Source organism: Pituophis catenifer, unplaced genomic scaffold, assembly GCF_029215685.1.
Source record: "Pituophis catenifer annectens isolate HBS135680 unplaced genomic scaffold, rPitCat1.0.hap2 SCAF_10, whole genome shotgun sequence".
In the NCBI taxonomy this organism is placed as follows: Eukaryota; Metazoa; Chordata; class Lepidosauria; order Squamata; family Colubridae; genus Pituophis; species Pituophis catenifer.
The window spans coordinates 7846802-7865692 of NW_027256890.1; the positions used below are offsets into that span (position 1 = coordinate 7846802).

Below are 18891 nucleotides of genomic sequence, written 5' to 3' on the forward strand. Positions count from 1 at the left end.
ACCTTTTGATTGACAAGCTTAGCATCTTAGCCACTGAGCCACCGCATCCCGTCCACATGTCTACTCTGTTGCAAAAAAAGAAGTGCCCTAGATCAACCTGCCTGCATCCCACGAATGCTTTGCTTGTTTGCACAGCCTGGTTTCTGGCATGCCACAGCCCGGTGCTGGACCATGGACCTGGGGGTTGGGAAGGAACCCCTGCCCTAGATCCTTCAGGAAACGAGTACAGCATCTTTAATAAGTTTGGCAGGTGTGTTCCTGATGCTCTGTCTGAAATATCTTCTCAGAATCAAATCCGAAGCCCCACGCGGCTTATAAATAATGCCTTTTCTGTCTGTGAATACCCAAAGCTGCATTGGGCAGTAAATTCTAATAAAGTTGGCTATCGGCAGAGAAGAGGCGGAACGAACGCAGTGACTCTTAACGGAAGGAGGCATAAATCTATGGATTGCCAGGATCTGAGGCTTCCTCCTAGCCTGGTTGAACGGGAAGTCACTGAGAGACCCGGCTTCTCCAGGCTGTTGACGTTACCCCTAAAAAACACATAAGTTATCTCGGATTCCCTTGTCCCTGGGATGGATGTACAGCTGCAGGCAAACATTGGGTTTAATAGCTTCCTGGCAACCTACGGCTACATTCCTGGTTTTACTCTTGAGGAAGCCTCGTCTTCTTTCCTCCTCCTTACAATGATCAGCCCGCAGTCGTCAAGGTAGAAAGATGCCTCCTTCGGAGAAATTGCCCATTTGTTATGTGCCTTCTGATCTCCTAAAGGATTTTACGGGGTGACAGCCTCCATCCGTCTCAAGGAAGGCCTGCGAGTTGCAAAAGTACATCGATAACAATGGGTGCCGTTCTCCAGGGCTGCTTCCAACACTGTTCTGCCCCAGCTACGGGTCCCAAGAAGTGTAGCACACACAGAGAGCTCCAAAAACTCCGTTTAATACAAACAGACCCCTTTCAAAATGCAGGCTTTAACCACAAATGTCCTTATCAGCCTGCTATGAATTACAGAGATTAAACAAAGTCTGATAAGGGTTGGCACTCAGCCCAGAAACCAAGTTGTAACAAAAAACTCACTCTCAAAATGTTCTGCGTAGGATCAAATGTTGTTTCCAGCAATGTTTGCTATCTGTGTGCGAACTTAAATAGGCTAAGGGAGTGGCCAATTAACCCCAAGCCTTACTCTCAAGGAGACCTTCTCCTCCTGAGTAGCCACTCCTGCCTTTTGGCAGTCCTGCGTGCTCGAGCATCGAGAAGAGGCTCCTCCATTTCACTCTCTCCACTTGAAGGAGCCTCTGGAGGTTCTGAAGGCCCTGGCTGAGTCTCTGCCTCTGGCACCACATCCTCTTCAGCCTCCTCGCTGTCCGACTCGAGCGCCAGCTGCACAGGCTGCTGGCGTGACACCACACCAGCCTCTTCGTCGTTGGGATCAGCCACAATCCGCGCAGGCCGCTGGCGAGCCACAACACACACACAGAGAGAGAGAGAGAGAGAGAGAGAGAGAGAGAGAGAGAGAGAGGGAGGGAGGGAGGGAGGGAGAGAGAGACCACGATTCCTTCTTTGAGTTGTTCGGAACCAGTTCAGTTCCTTTCAGATCCTCCTATGATGAAGAGACCAATGCCAGGAGCAAATCCCAAGGGCGGCCTGACCCTTTTCTCCAGCCTTCTCAAAATCCTTTAAGAATCTTAGGAAGGGTTTTCAAGACGGATGGGGGAGTGAAACAATGGCAGATAAGGGTCTTTGAGCATGTGGGGGTAGGGTTTTTTTGCTTTGTTATGATTCGCTCTTGCAATGATATGTGGGAATGACCTTTGGAGACAGGGTGAAGAGATGCTGTCTAGGGAATAGTCAGATAAGAGACAGCTGCAGCCCACAGCTCACGGGTGAAATGCTACCGCTTTCGGGCCAGTTTGCCCGAACCGGTAGTAAAAAATGCTTTAGAAAAGTTTTTTAAAAAAAGGTTCCAACGATCGTGGGCATAGCTGATTGTCACAGCTGATTGTCGGAACTTTTTTTAAAAAAAAATTTAGTTAAAAAATGCTTTAAAAAGTTTTTTTTTAAGTTGACCACGCCCACCCAGTCACATGACCCCACCACCACCAAGCCACACCCACAGAACTGGTATGAAAAAAAAATTAATTTCACCACTGCCACAGCTGCATAATGGGTGGAGAGAGAGACCCTCAAAAGGGAACCTCCCTAGTTTCTTATCCTGTGAAAGAAGCGGCTGTAATGCATGTGAGAAAAACCTTGGGAGATGGAGGGAGGAGATGAGTGGTGCGGTGGCCTAGAAGTGGAGCTCTCGCCTCCCAATCAGGAAGCTGTGAGTTCGATCCTAGGTAGAGGCAGATATTTCTCTCTCTCTGGGCACAATGAGAATTTATCTGCTGGGAAAAAAAAACTCTGCGTTGGCAACAAGAAGGGCATCCGGCCAGTAAACACTCAGCTTCATTCAGTTGCCCAGACTCCACCTCCCCCCTCCCCAAGTGATTATGGGGTCGTTAAATGAGGATGAGGATGGAGGAAGGAGATGCTGCCTATAGAATGGTCAGATAAGAGACAGCATAGCCCTCAGCTGTACAAATGGGTCCAGCAAGAAGCTCAGGAGGGATTTTCCCTAAGTTACCAGGCTTGTAAAGATGATTCTCAGAGGCTGCCACCAGCTTATTTTGTGCGGTTGTTGTTGCTGTTGCAGGGTCTGCTCATCCAAACTCCACTCCATTTGGATCCACGCCTCATCATAGCAGCTTCCTGCCCACCAGCCATTTGGCAGGTAGGTGTAAGTAAACCCTTACTCTTCCGATTTACTAGCCTTTTGACATATGTCTCAACTTCTCCTGCATCAGACCCGTGGTTGGCGCAGTGGTTAGAATGCAGTAGTGCAGGCTAATTCTGCCGACTGCCAGCAGTTCGATTCTCACCGGCTCAAGGTTGACTCGGCCTTCCCTCCTTTCCGAGGTCGGCAAAACGAGATTGTTGAGGGCAATAAGCTGACTCTAAACTGCTTAGAGAGGGCTGTAAAGCACTATTTAACAGATTCGGAAGGGACCTTGTAGGTCATCTAGTCCAACTCCCCTCCCCCCCCGCACCCAATCAGGAGACCCTACACCGTTTCTGACCAATGGCAGTCCAGTCCCTTCTTGGAAAGCTTCCAGTGATGAAGCTCCCGCAACTTCTGAAGGCAACTTCTGTTCCATGGGTGGATTGCTCTCCCTGTCAGAAACTACATATACTTTGAACCAGTATATAAGTCGTTAAGTGCTGTTGCTATCAGGACCTGGGAAGGAAGACGGGTGTGCAGAAGGGCGGTGATAATCTTATCTACTGGAAGAGCAATTGCTGCGTAACATTCCTGTCTTGGAAAATATGTTTATAGATCAGGCTTAGGATAGAATAGAATCCAAATAAAATTATCCTCTTAAGATAAAAAGAAAAAACACCAAACAAAGCTTCCTTCTAAATAAAACAGATTTATTTGCCATTGGAAAAACCCAGCCGTATCTGAAAACCTTGAAGTTTGAGTTCTCCCAAGGGGGTGGGTGGGCGGGGGAGACACAGATTTGAAGAAGCGGTGTTCCAACCTTCAGCCAAGTCATCCATCCCTTTTGTAGATCACGCCTTCTGCTTTAAACTGTGTTGGCTGGCTTCTTTGGGTGAGCAATTTAGGACAAGCTAGGTGCATAGCGGGAAGCAGTGATGGGTTCCTCCCGGTTCGGTCCGGTTCGGCTGAGCCGGTAGCGGTGACGATATGACATCACCGAACCGGTTCTCCCCCCCCCACCCTCCCACTCCCCCACCCACCCACGTTATTCTTACCTTTTATTTGGTCCCACTCTCAATCTATTGCTGCCTCCTGAGTCCCAGCTGATGACTAGAGGGAAAAAAAACTGTTTAAACTCTTGCCGCGGGGCTTCAAAGGGCCGTCCTACAGCTGATCAGTGTTAAAAGCAAACAAATGAGTCGGGTCGTAAGTGCGAGGACTGGTCGTAAGTGCGAGGACCTTCCAGAAATGACTCTGACCAGCTAGCCACGCCCACCTAGTCACATGACCTCCAAGCCACACCCACAAAATAAGCCACGCCCATAGAACCAGTAGTAAAAAAATTTAGAACCCACCCCTGGCGGGAAGGGCAGCGGTGGCTCAGTGGCTAAGACGCTGAGCTTGTCGATCAAAAAGGCCGGCAGTTCAGTGGTTCGAATCCCTAGTGCCGGGTAACGGGGTGAGCTGCCGTGACTTGTCCCAGCTTCTGCCAACCTAGCAGTTCGAAAGCAGGTAAAAAAAAATGCAAGTAGAAAAATAGGGACCACCTTTGTTGGGAAGGGAACAGCATTCCGTGCGCTTTTGGCATTGAGTCATGCCGGCCACATGACCACGGAGACGTCTTTGGACAGCGCTGGCTCTTTGGCTTTGAAACGGAGATGAGCACCGCCCCCTGGAGTCGGGAACGACTAGCACCTATGTGCGAGGGGAACCTTTACCTTTACCATAGGTGCATAGCAAATAGTAGATCTTCAACTACCATTGTTAGGACAGGTGAAGGACACACAATAATGAATCCACAATCCAGAAACATTCAGGAAGGTTGTTGATGCAGCTTGTAAAAATAAAAACCCAACATCCGTTTCAACCCAGCTGGTCGTTTAGCCAGAAGTATTTTTTTGTGTCTCAGAGTCTCTTGTGATATAATTCACAGACTTTCATCAAGAATGCAACACCGGCCCTAACCATCTGGCCTGGCTTTAAATTAAGCTTAGGAGGGACATCATTTCGGCCTAATTAAATTATTAATTGGTCTATTCCCCGAGAGAACCCCGGTCTTCATTTTCGCAAGCTCCAATTTGTTATTTTGAGCCGGTCAAGCAAGGCTACACTCATTGGAGTGGCTTAAGTGGCCTAGAGGCTGTGAGTTCAATCCTAGGTAGAGGCAGATATTTCTGTCTCTCTCTGGGCACAATGAGAATATTATCTGCCGAACAAAACTCCGCATTGGCGACAGGGAGGGCATCCGGCCAGTAAAACACTCTGCTAGCTCCATTCAGTTGCCCAGATTCCACCCCGCAAGGGATGATGGGCTTGTTAAATGAAGATGAAGCAAGGCTACACTCATAACCAAGAACATGAGCTTCAACCGTGACTCCATCGCACGCCGGTGTGTCTTGTTTGTGTTGCCCGAACAAGAATTTTGCTCCTTGGGAGGGAACCAAGGGATCTTTAGAGTAGACTCTGAATGCCCAAATGCAGACAAAACTTAAAACGATAGAAGAAGAGGTAGGCGGGACAAGGATCTGATTTTAATTCAAGAAATGTGGTTTCAAGGTGATGCCACTGGTCCTTACCCCCCCCCCCAAAATATCTATTTGTAGATTCTGTCCAATTCTTGCTCCTTGGGCCCACAACCTGTAATTTAACCAAAACAATCAGGAAGTGGGCTGGGGAGAGAGAAAGAATCAATACAGGTAGCCCTCGACTTACAAAAATTCATTTAGCGACCGTCCAAAGTTACAGCGGCACTGAAAAAAGTGATTTATGACCGTTTTTCACATTTAACGACCATTTGAGCGTCCCCATGTTCACCTGATTATAATCAGATGAAGAATAACAGAGTTGGGACCTCGGAGATCTTCTAGTCCAACCCCCTGGCCCTTGGCAACCGACTCATATTTATGACGGTGACAGTATCCTGGGATTGTGTGGGCCCCTTATGGGGACCTTCTGATGAATGAAGTCAGTGGAGAAACCAGATTCACTTCACAACCCTGTAACTTCACAACTGTGGCAAGAATGGGGCAAAGAACAACTGTCTCGCTTAGCAGTGGAAATGTTGGGCTCGACTGTGATCCTAAGTTGAGGGCGACATGTATCTCAAATGTTCCCATTAGGCCTTCCTGAGATCTCCTCATGAGATGTCTCCTCCGGTTGTTGGGTCCTCCATCACAGGGGTCTCCAACCTTGGCAACGTTTAAGACTTGTGGACTTCAACTCCCAGAGTTCCTCAGCCAGCTTTGCCTTGCTGGCTGAGGAATTCTGGGAGCTTTGCCGGCTGAGGCACTCTGGGAGTTGAAGTCCACAAGTCTTAAACTTGCCAAGGTTGGAGACTCCCTGCTCCATAACACGTCCCACCAGAAATCAGTCTCCATCTTCTTATTTGGCTCTAACAAATCTGAGCTGCTCAGATTTCAGCTCGATGGCCTCCTTAGGTCCTCCTGGCTCTTTGGCCTCAAACAGTTGGTTTCCTCCTGGCACGCTTAAAACTCCAGCACCTGTTTTCCATGATAGCAAGTCCTCGCCGTTTTTAACCCGTTGAGAATGTTCTGCGCAAAGGCCCCCCACCAGGGAGAAGGATTAGCCGAAAGTCTGGCCTTAATCCCACTCGGGATTCAAAACCCTGAAATAAACAAAGCAAATAAACAAGGGGGCGGGTAAAGGGGGAAAAAAAGGGGGTACATTTAGTTTTCCCTGCATTCTTGGCTAAATGCCGGCTAAATCCCTGTTTGCCTTTCCAGATCCGTTTACAAGGTCAAGCACCTTCAGCGGCCTTGGAAACTTAAGCAGCAATGCCTTTGGCGGATTAGGCAGTCATACGTTGAGTAAGTACGGATGGGTTCCTCAGACTAGCTTCCTTCCCAGAGAAGAGCCACGTTCCTATCGAAAGCAACCGCTGGCCATTTGTTTGAAGCAAGGCAAGCTTTCTAAAACATTTTCCCCAAACTACGGAAACTGAGGCTACAAATCTTCCGAGTTTCCCCGTAGAGGACTTTCCATAATCGATGTCCCAGGTCCACCAAGAATGGCTTTCCAGAGAAGGGTGGGCGAGGGGAGCCCAGTAAAATCTCTCCCACCCCTTTAACTATCCTTTTTTTTTTTTTGAGGGAGGGGGGTTAGGGTATCTCAAGTCCAAAGTTTGAGGAAGTAGCATGAGTGGTTTTCCAGGATCTACCTGGAAGAATTTGGAGAAGGTATCAGGAAGATCTCAAAGGTGCTTTTTCCAAAAAAGGCAACTGGATTTTCTTGGGGTTTGTTTTTGTTTTGTTTTTTCCCCTTCGAAAACGTTTCGCTTCTCATCCAGGAAGCTTCTTCGGGTTCATGAATTGAATCGGTTCTCATCCAAGGAGCTCCTCGGATGAGAAGTGAAACGTCTTCAAAGACAAAACGAGAAAGTCCAGTTGCCTCTTGAGAAAAAGCACCGTTGGGACAACCTGGAAGAATTGAGGACCTCCATAGACACATCAGATAGATGCCCATAGCACCCATCAAATGGCATCACTGTTGAGGCAAGAGAACATAAAAGACATTGGCTTGGTACGGGGTTTACCTGAGGGACTGTCTGCTTCCAGTCGTTTCTACCTGCCCAGTAGGATGGACATGTTCCACTCCTATCAGTCAAGGAATGTTGGCTGGTGGGCACTAGGAAGTTTGTCTTTTCTGTCATAGACTGCGCTCTGGAACATCCTTCCGAGATTAGGATGGCGCCAATCCTGTGGGTCTTTTGGAAGGTTTTTGTTTATGTGCCCAGGCCTGGAGTCCCGAATACATGAATGTTACCTGGGGAAACTGATACTGATAGATTGTAATATTTCTTGGCTGCTGTTTGTATTTAATTTCTTTGTGTATCATGTTCTTGTTGTTTTTCATTAATGCTTGCTACCTGGAGTCATTGATTTGAGATGGGCAGCTATACAAATTGAATGAGTGAGTGAGTGAGTGAGTGAATGAATAAATGAATGAATGAATGAATGAATGAATGAATGAATGAATGAATGAATGATAACTGAATAATAGGGTTAGAAGGAACCTTGGAGGTCTTCTAATCTAACCCCCTACTCAAGCAGGAGACCCTATACCATTCTGGACAAATGGCTGTCCTATCTCTTCTTAGCAATATCAGAATCAGAATCGGAATAGGGCTGGAAGGGACTTTAGAGGTCTTCTAGTCCAGCCCCCTGCTCAAGCAGGACACCCTATACCATTTCAGACAAGAGACTTCATCAGTGACGAAGCACCCACAAACTTCTGAAGGCCAGCTGTTCCGCTGGTTAATTGTCCTCACTGTTAGGAAGTTTCTCCTTAATTCCAGGTTGCTTCTCTTCTTGATTAGATGATCTCCTATCATCTCCAGTGATGAGGTAGATAGATAGATAGATAGATAGATAGATAGATAGATAGATAGATAGATAGGAGATAGATGGAAGATAGATAGATAGATAGATAGATAGATAGATAGATAGATAGATAGATAAATAGGAGATAGATGGAAGATAGATAGATAGATAGATAGATAGATAGATAGATAGATAGATAGATAGATGATAGAATGAGAGAGAAAGAGAAAGAGATGGGAGAGAGAGAAAGAGATGGAGATAGATAGACAGACAGACAAGACAGATAGATAGATAGATAGATAGATAGATAGATAGATAGATAGATAGATATGAGAGAGAGAGAGGCAGGGATGCAGATTATCAACTCTGTAGTTTCAATCAAGGCATCATCCTCTCTTAACTCCATTTTGGAGGGGGAGAGAACTGGATGATCTCGAGATACTTTGGACTGTCCATGCCAAGATGCTTTGTTCATTGGCTTGAGCTTTCTCAAGAGAAGACCTGCTGGAGTGAGATTCATAAAGAAAGGGAGCTGAGGCCTGCGTTGACCAGCCAAGATCTAGTGATCCCAAGATAGAAGTGTGAACGTCGAATGATTGACCCAGACAGCTTGAACTCTACTCCAGTTCACTTGTTCCAACGTCATTTATGCAAGCATGTGCAAAATGTACGATAGGGAAGGACAGAACACCCTGGGGAACGCTGGGACGTTCTGTTTTTCTTTCAGGCCACGCTGTCCTGGCTGATGGAAGTATGTCACAGCCCTCCCTCTTATTCCCAAATAGTCACATGGTCCTTTGGAAAATAGCTGCGTGGCCTGATTGTTGCCTCCACGAAAAGAATAGCTAAACATAGACTCGCGTGCTTCAAATCCACCTTTGCAACACGTAGGGCTCCTCCAGTGTTCCTCCGTCTTCCAAAAACATATCCTGGGAGATCATTGGCATCACGAGAAGTCACGAGGGTTTCCGTAACTAGGCCCAGCTTCCTGGAGAGATGGCCTGCTGGGTTGAGGCTCATAAAACTAGAAACAAGAAGTCCTTGAAGGGGTGAATCTTTGTGGAAGGGAAGTTAGTGCGACCAAAAAGACACTAGAATAGTGATGGCGAAACTTTTTCGGCACTAAGTGCCCAAACCAGAACACAAGTGCATGTGCGTGCATGTGTACACGTTGGAATGCCGGAAACCCAAAGACCACTGCCCGGCGTGCGCATACCTGTTTTTTGGGCAGTTTTGGCTGTTTCTGGGCCATTTTCAGGCCGTTTTTTGGGCCTAAAAATGGCCCAGAAATGGCCCCAAAAATGATGTGTTTTTTGACAGTTTTCGGGCTGTTCTCTGGTGGCCATGAAGACCAGCTGTGCGCACTGGAAACCAGAAGAGAGGGCTCTGCATGCCACCTCTGGCATGCGTGCCATAGGTTCGCCATCACGTCACTAAAACATACATTGCTATGTATGTTGAGACTAGTACCGCCTACATGTTTTCAGGATTATGTTTTTGTGTGCCGTCATAAATACAGATCCAAAACCCAGAATTTTCAAAAGCATCCAATTTATTTTGGTAGCCCACCCCACAGAAAAACCAGAGCACATTCCACAAAGCCATCCTCTCTCCATCCGTGGGGACGATTTCATGAATGCAGAGAACTTCTAGTCAATGTTGATGTTCTTCAAGGAAACTCTATCACCTTCCTCAACCCGTCTTGAGATGCAGGGAGACAGGAATTCCCCAAATTGTCCATTGCCAAGTTCAGTACCTGTCCCCGGTTATGGATTTGGGAGTGGCGTTCCCAACACAACTGGGGAACGCCAAGCTGAGTGGCCAACAGAACTATGAGTACCGATCAAAGAGAGTCTTTGTAGCTCCGGGTTCAGCTGTGGTGCTCTCTGAGCTTGTAGACGTTTCATGACCCAATTAGGTAGCATCGTCAGTGCTACAAAGGAGTGGGATTTCTAGACAGGAGGAGGAGGAGGAATGTGGGAACCTTGGTGCTCTCTGAGCTTGCAGACGTTTCATGACCCAATTAGGTAACATCATCAGTGCTAGAAGGGAGTGGGGTTTGTGGAGTGGAGAAGGAGAGGAGGAAGAGGAGGATTGTGGGATCCTTGGTGCTCTCTGAGCTGGGTGGTTTTCATGCAGAAGTTTCATGACCCAACTAGGTAACACCATCAGTGCTAGACGGGAGTGGAGCAGAGAACAAAACCCCACTCATTTCTAGCACTGATGATGTTACCTAGTTGGGCCATGAAACATCTGCATGAAAACCACCCAGCTCAGAGAGCACCAAGGAACCCACCGATTTGTGTGTTGACGACTCTCTCACCCGCGAGAGATGCTCGTGGCAGATCTGGATTATTATGCTTCCGCTCAGTCTATTCATGCCCCAATGGAGAGATCTCCATGCCCGCTTTATCTGGTAGGCAGCTGATCCTCTTTAATGAGTTGCTTTCTCACAATAAACCATCCTTAACCATCACAATAAGCTCAGTTTAGCTCTGAGTGTCACAGCAGCGCGATCTGGGGTTCACCTGCCATGTTTTAGGCCAAACACCCTCATTACGTCCATGTAGTTATGCAGATTTTCTTTGCCGGCAGAGACTTTCAATGGCTCCTTTCTCCATCCACGGAGCCAGTTCACTGTTGTTATTTCCAAAGGTCTCGTTCAGGGTGGGATTGAAAAATTTCAGCAACCGGTTCGCTGCCCAGTTGCTGGTTGGGTGTGGCCATGGGAGCATAGCCTATTCGACCTCCTGCACCACGGCGGGGAAGGGATGCGTTTCTGCCCTCCCCAGGCTCCTGAGGCTTTCCTGGAGCCAGGAGGGCGAAAACGGCCTCCCCCAGGCTCCAGAGGCTCTCCGGAGGCCGGAAACAGGCCCATTTCCAGACATCCGGTACTTCCGGTAGGCCCGTTTCTCACCCTCCCAGAGCCTCCGTGCATGCCCTGCACTTACCAGGCATCCAAAACATGGAAACTCCTGGGAGGGCAGGGGCGGGGTGAGCGGGGTCAGCCAGTCCTTGGAACAACCGGTTCGGCGAACCAGATTAAAATTAACATTTGATTCGCCCAAACCGGTCCGAATCGGCTGAATCCCACCCCTGGATTTGTTCATCCTCCCCCTTCCCTTTCTCTTTTTCCAGGCCGAAAAAGATAAATAAAACAATTGGCCTTTATTTTATTCCTTTTTTTTTTTGTTTTGGCCACAATCCTATATAAGACTGAATGTCCTTTCTGTCATCCAGGAGCGAACCCAATCTTTTCTACCGCTTTCTCTCGGTTTCCAGGTCACAGCAGCATCTTTGCTCACAAAGACGGGCCGAACGTCCAGAGCTTCGGCAGCCCCCACGAGCCCTGGAACCGGCTGCACCGGACGCCGCCCTCGTTTCCCACGCCGCCTCAGTGGCCCAAGCCAGGAGACGCTGAGCGGAGTTCCTCGGTGACGAATCACGACAGAGACAGAGACTCCGAGAAGAGGGAGCTTTCCTCGAGTAAAGAAGAGAGAGACAAGGAGAGGTGAGGGAGGGGCGACATTTGGCCAAAATGGACTGGCATATATGGCTTGGAGGTCCAGTTTGTTGTGGAAGCCCACCCAGTACCTACCTACCTACCTTCTTGCTTGCTAGCCTGCTTCTTTCCTCTCTCCCTTCCTTTCGTCCTTCCTTCTCTGCCCACCTACCTTCTCTTCTCTCTCTCTCCCTCCTTCCTCTCTCCCTCCTTTCTTCCTTCTTCTTCTCTCCCTCCTTCCTTCCTCCCTCCCTCTTTTCCTTCCTTCCTCCCTCTGTCAGCCCTGGAAGCCATCTTTTTTGTTGAAAATCAAGCCTCAGAGTTTTCTTTCTTTGGAGGTAATACTTGGAACCCTGACTCTCTCCTTTCTTCCTTCTTCTCTCTCCACCTTTCTTCTCTTCGGTTCCTTTGTTCCTCAATTCCTTCCTCCCTCCCTCTTTTCCTTCCTTTCTCCTTTCTTCCTTCCTTCTCTTCACCTTCCTTCCTTCTCTTCTCTCTCTTCCCTCCTTCCCTCTTTTCCGTCCTTTCTCCTTTCTTTCTTTCTTCCTTCTCTCCACCTTCCTTCCTTCTCTTCTTTCTCTTCCCTCCCTCCCTCTTTTCCGTCCTTTCTTTCTTTCTTCCTTCTCTCCACCTTCCTTCCTTCTCTTCTCTCTCTTCCCTCCCTCTTTTCCGTCCTTTCTTCCTTCTTCTCTCTCCACCTCTTCTCTCTCTTTCCTTCCTCCCTCTCTTCCTCCCTCCTTTTTTCTATCCCCACCTTGCTTATCTTCTCTTCCCCTCCTCCCTCCCTCCCTTCCTGTTCTGCCCCAGCTACGGACCCCAAAGAACGCAGCACACACAAAGTCTGTACAAACCTTAGTTTACTAAATTAAATCAGTTTTTTTTTCAAACAAAGGCTGTTAATTAACTTTCTTAACAACCTACAAAAATCCAAAGAATAAATAATCTTAACCTTACTATGATTGGCAGAAAGCCCAGAAGCAATTTGCAGAGAACTAAGATCAAGGCACGAAGGAGAGTGAACGAAGTTGTTCCCTGCAAAATTGCTTCAATCGGCGTTCCTCTTTAAATAGACTAAGGGAGTGCCCAATTAGCCCCAAGGCTTACTCTCGAAGAGACCTCCTCCTGAGGAGCCACTCCTGCCTTTTGGCAGGTCTGCGCACCCGTGCATTGAGAAGAGGCTCCTCCTCTTCGTCCTCTTCACTTAAAGGAGCTTCTGGAGGTTCTGAAGGCCCTGGCTGAATCCCCACCACTGGCACCCCATCTTCTCCAGCCTCCTCATTGTCTGACTCGAGTGCCAGCTGCACAGGCTGCTGGCACAGCACCACACCAGCCTCCTCGCTGTCCGAATCAGCCACCAGCCGCACAGGCCGTGTACGGGCCACAACCTATCCTTTCACTCTCTCTCTCTCTGTTTTCATGCCATCCATCTCACTAACTAGAGCAACTTAGCCTGTGGTATGAATCAAGCCACCATAATGATATTATAATAATACATGGCACGTCTGGTGAATTTCTTTTTTTTTTTTTGCTGGCACACTTTCTACACACTTGATCTACAACCAATCTACAACTTGATCTTTGCCAACTCTGTTGAATAATAATGCAAAATGGTTGTACAGTGACACCCATAGTCTCAATCTCTTTCCCTGCAGGGATCTTCTGGATAAAAGTAGGCATTCAAACCGATCCTCGCCGGCTTCGGCTCCTGTGACACACCAGATCAGCAACCTCATCCGTAGCAACAGCCAGGCTGCGAGCGATTCCAGCCGGCAAGTTGCCCTCCTGGACCGAGACAGATCTAAAGATCTGGAGAGAGAGATTCCTGACCGGCTCAGAGATCCTCCTCCAGTGGCAGACCAGAAGATCAAAGAAAGCCGCTCCCCGGTAAAGGAACCTCCAAGCCATGAAAAGAGATCGCTGGAGGACAATACCAAGCCTGTAATCCAGTCGGTCTCTCCCTACAGCAAACCGGCCTTGAGCGAAAGCTTGAAACTCAGCAACCTGATGAACAAGGACGTGGAGAGAAAGCCGGAGCTACTGACGGACCTCCAGAAGATCAAGAACGACATCAAAGTCAAAGAAGAGCGCAAAGAGGAGAGCGACGTCTTAGTGGTGAGCTCGGAAACTCCGCAGCATCCCAGAAGCGCTGAGCACCCACCGCCCCCTTCTCTGCACGGGTTACCCCTGCCCCACACCATGGCGGCCGCCATGCCCATCTCCATGGGCAGCGTCCACCAGATGAACAACATGAACGTTTTGGAACGTAGCCGGATGATGACTCCGCTCATGGGCATGAACCCGCTCACGGGACGGGAGAGGCTACCCCACCCAGGGTTTTCCTGGGACCCCATGAGGGACCCCTTACGCGACGCCTACCGGAGCTTAGATCTACATCGCCGGATGGACTTCCAGCTCCGAGCAGATCCCATCCACAGGTTTCCCGCCGCCTCGGGATTTTACGATCACGAGCGCTCTTACCGGGACCGCGAACCCCACGACTACAACCATGAAAACCTTCTGGAAGCCCGCCGGGAACAGGAGCGGCTCCGGCAAGCGGAAGAGAGGGAGAGGTTGCACTTACGGGAAGAACTCGAGCGTGCCCGAATACATCACTTGCACACGTCCCCCATTGAAAGCCACCTGGCCCACATGCCTTCCTTCATGTCTCATCTCAGCAGCATGCATTACCCCAGACTCAGCCCTTCGGCTGCCATGCACAACGGGATTTTGAACAGGAACCCGCCCACCGCCGCGCTCAGCGCTCCACCCCCATTGGTCCCGGCGAGTAGTACGAGACCCTCCTCCCCTCGTCGGACTACCCCACTCACAAACCCGGAATCCCGGGACTATTCCCCTTCTAGAAATGCCAAAGAAGTCGAGGCACGATAGTTCCCGGCGGCTTCGCCTGCAGGATGAATTGTTTTTTTTTTTTCCAAACTCGCCTGTATAAATAGAGGAGGAGGACGGGGGAACGGAGGGGGAAAATCCCTTTTTTTTTTTTTAAGGAAAAAAAAAATGCACTGCTGTAAACTTTTTTTAAAAAAAGAAAAAAAAACTGTAAAATTTGTAGACATGAAGCACAGTTGCGAAAGCTGATGGAAGGGACGGGACGGGGGAACGCGCAGAAGGGGGCATCCGAGGGGACAAACCTTTCGACCCGCACGGTTGCTGAGAAAAAAAAAATATGGAAATTTTAATATATAGGTCTTTGATTTTTCTCGTTTCCTGGTTTTGTTTTATTATTTTTCCCTCCCTTTGCTTCTGTGCTGAGTTTTAAACTATTATCAGGTTTGTATATTTTATTTTATGTTTTCTTTTTGCCCCAAATGCCAGGAACATTTTTAATGAATGTATTTCTTTTTTAATTTTGTGCTCTTTGTTCACACACACACACACACACACACACACACACACACACACACAAAGAAAAAGAAGGTTTTGTGTTTCTAGTTTCAATTTTGTGGCCTCAGATCCTTAAGTAAAAAAAAAAAACATACACCCAGGGTTTCTTAAAAGTATTATTTATGGAGATAACTATAGTTTCATACAGCCCACTGTGAGGTTCCTGAATCGAGGCCACTGGTTTCTCTGGTACTTTGAAATTGAAGTTACAGATATATATTAAAAAAAAAAATTAATAATAATAATTAATAATAATGTACAAAAACTGTTTGTTTTTTGCCTTATATTATGGAGAAAATTAGAGTTTTTTGACTTCTTGTTTTAAAAACAGCAACAAAAGAAAGCAACATGTAAATACTCTGTTAATATAAATGTACACCAATATTGAATTCTTAACATAGGTAGACTTTATAAAAAAAAAACGGTTTCTAGAACCACTCTCTGGTTATTGGTTAACGTTATTACAACGCTTCAGTGTCTAGGGGGAAAAAAAGAACTACTGATACAAATGCAATCATCTTCTTTTCACGACCCCATAATGCCTTGCGGGGTGGAGTCTGGGCAACAGAACGGAACTGAGTGTTTACTGGCCGGATGCCTTTCCTGTCGCCAATGCGGAGTTGTTTTTTTTCTCCCAGCAGATATAATCTTATTGTGCCCAGAGAGAGAAATATCTGCCTCTACCTAGGATCAAACTCACAGCCTCCTGATTGTGAGGCGAGAGCTCCACCTCTAGGCCACCGCACCACTCATGCTGATATAAATGCAATGTAGGGATTAATTAGAGCGTATAACCTAATTGTATGCATATGCAAGAACCTTGGAGGTGATCTTATTAATACAGTTAATCCCAGTGGTGGGTTTCCAATATATTTACCACTGGTCGGGCCTGCGCACGCGACTTCCGCGCATGCACCCGGCCTTCAGCACACGCGCTTTGTTTGCTCGCGTGCCTCCCGTGCATGCACCTGGCCTCGAAAACATACCTAAATAGGATGGCATAGAGCCAGGGCAGGTGGGTGGGCCCACTCACAATCTCTGCTACCGGTTCAGTTGAACCGGTACGAACCAGCTGAATTCCGGCCAACTTCAGGCTTGGAGAGCTGCCAGGCCGATATCTTCCAAACGCCATTCTGTAGCAGACAATACTTGGCAAGATGTCAGGAACAGATCTTCACTCTAATGAATTGAACTAATTGTCTCCTGCAAACTCTACTCCCCTTTCGCTCCTCTTTATTCCCTATGGGAAGGGCCATTCACCATCCACCTATGGCTTTACTCCTGAGTCGACCCTTGTTCCTTAGCTGTTCCCTTCTCCTGGCAGCTCTGCACATGCGCACATCGGGAACAGGCTCCAGGGTTCTTCTGCCCCACAGATGTCTGACTCCGAAGGCAGCTGACAACTGTCAGATGGCCCTGACTTCATCTCTGCCTCCGACGCAGAGCCCTCATCAGAGCCTTCCCCGGACTCCAGGACTGGCCCATGTTCCTCCCCAACCTCATCACTGTCTGAGTCTGCCACCAGCTCTGCTGGCCGCTGGCGGGCCACAACACTATGATTGACTCAACATTTGTGTCTTGGTGTGTGAGTTTTCCACCCTTGAGTGAACCAAAAGCCGCAGCAATTTGGTGTTTTATCTGTCCAGTCAATCTCTTCTCCTATTTTCTTTCCAATGTTTTTTTTTTCCTTGCTCCATTGCAAGCATCCTTTTCCGACCTCCTCCCCAGTCATTTGAAACCTTCCACTTCCCGAAGATAAACCTAGCATTGACTTCAGTGTGTGTGTGTGTGTGTGTGTGTGTGTGTGTCGGGAGGAAAAGATAGTGAAACATCCGGGTGGGTCAAATCGAATCACAGCAGAGGGGTTGCCCGGAGGCAAAAAAAGGGAAAATAAATGGCTTATTGACAAGACAAACATGCTCTTGTCTATTAATGCTGCTAGACCTTTGACGGATGTGAATCATGAAAGAATCATGCAGTTTGGAGGGGCACATAGGTCATGGGTCTTGCCTGACCCATGTGCCGGAACTGTTCATCTACCTCAGGGGTCGGCAACCTTAAACACTCAAAGAGCCACAAAGGTCCTAACCCGAAGCCCCCTCATTCAATTCTGGAGGCAACCAGAAGTCCACTTCCGCTACCATAGAGTCTCCGAGCGTGGCATCCTTTTTCCTCTGCTGACCAGAAGTCCGGTTCCCCCACCATGGAGTCTTCTCCTAGTGCAGCATCCTTTTTCCTCTACCTGTCCTAACCGAAAGCCCTATCGATTGTGGAGCTGACCAGCAACAGGGAGCCGCAGCAGAGGGATGAAAGAGCCACATGCGGCTCCAGAGCTGCGGGTTGCTGACCCCTGATCTATCTACTAGGACAACTGGCGCAACCGGTTACCTCAGGTTCTCTGTGTTCTCTGGCAGACATTCCAAGCCCAAGCTAGGTAACATCTTCAGGGCGTGGGAAAGTGAAGTTTGACGGGTGTTTACATATGGTAGCTTGCCCTGTTTAGTCTCGGTCAGGGTGTGGTTTCCTTGACGGTTATTCTACCTTCCTGGATTATTTAGCTGGGTGCCGTTTGTCAGTTATCTGGGTGTTATTGAGGAGGATATGGTTGCATGTCAACTCTTGCGAGGAGACCTGGCTAGGAAACCAGAGTTACGGATGAGGAGTCCTTGGTGCTCTCTGAGCTTATTAGTCTAGCAGACATTTCATTACCCAACTAGGTAACATCATCAGTGCTAGAAGGGAGGGATGGGGAGGAGGAGGAGGAGGCAGACTGTAGGGTCCTTGGTGCTCTCTCAGCTTAGTGGTTTTCTTGCAGATGTTTCATTACCCAACTAGGTAGCATCATCAGTGTTAGAAGGGAATGGGGTTTGCAGAGGGGATCTCTGGGCTTGGTGGTTTTCTTGCAGACATTTCATGACCCAACTAAGTAACATCATCAGTGCTAGAAGGGAGTGAGGTTTAAGGGCGATGTGGAGGACTGTGTGGTCCTTGATGCTCTCTGAGCTTGGTTGTTTTTTTTGCAAACGTTTCATGACGTTATAAACACTGATTTTTATTTTTATTCCAAGATTTACATAATCTGGCAAATTCAAATGTGCTTTTCCACATACACACACACACACACGCTCTGTTTACCTACGTGAAAACGAGAGAGGGTCTCGTCTGAGACGCTTTTTCAAATTACAGCTCTTCTCCGAATTCAGAGCTTTACTCAAATCCAAAGCATTGCAGAGATTTGATCCTTCTGGCATATCAAAATTAACCAGCAATGGGGCCTCATATGATCCACATTGCTGTCTCTTCTCTTTGACATCTAAAAGCAACCTTGTTTTGATTGCAGAGGCTGAGGGGGGTCCAGCAGTTCTTTGTTTTTTGAGGAGGTTTTTTTTTTTGAAACCGCTACCAGAGACCGAGCCAAAAAAGAGTTTGCATAATGTGAATCAATCCATTGCAAGTAAAATTCATCATCAAATCATCCTCCAGCTTTTCGCAAGGCTCCGTACACCAGCTTTGGAAAGAGCGGTCGTCTCTTTTTTTCCCCAACTAATCCATTTTATTCAAAGGCAATAGGGACACGGTGGCTCAGTGGCTAAGACGCTGAGCTTGTCGATCGAAAGCTTCAGCAGTTCAGCGGTTCGAATCCCTAGTGCCACGTAACGGGGTGAGCTCCCGTGACTTGTCCCAGCTTCTGCCAACCTAGCAGTTCGAAAGCACGTAAAAAATGCAAGTAGAAAAATAGGGACCCCCTTTGGTGGGAAGGGAACAGCGTTCCATGCGCCTTTGGCGTTGAGTCATGCCGGCCACATGACCACGGAGACGTCTTCGGACAGCGCTGGCTCTTCGGCTTTGAAACGGAGATGAGCACCGCCCCCTAGAGTCGGGAACAA

The 18891-nt window shown here is 48.0% G+C and overlaps 1 protein-coding gene across 13 annotated transcripts in view; it reads left to right on the forward strand.

The window, feature by feature from the left end:
- The window catches only part of FBRSL1 (fibrosin like 1), a 610981-nt gene extending 595543 nt beyond the window's left edge, over positions 1–15438 (forward strand). For 7 of the 13 annotated variants that reach the window (XM_070950588.1, XM_070950591.1, XM_070950594.1 and 4 more), the window contains 4 exons: positions 2696–2779; positions 6505–6588; positions 11383–11611; positions 13255–15438. In XM_070950588.1, coding sequence (XP_070806689.1) covers positions 2696–2779; positions 6505–6588; positions 11383–11611; positions 13255–14491 — 1634 coding nt within the window. In that variant the 3' untranslated portion in view covers positions 14492–15438. The remainder of the gene's footprint in view (positions 1–2695; positions 2780–6504; positions 6589–11382; positions 11612–13254) is intronic. The other 6 variants (XM_070950590.1, XM_070950592.1, XM_070950596.1 and 3 more) reach the window with 3 other exon arrangements.
- Positions 15439–18891: the final 3453 nt, after the last annotated feature.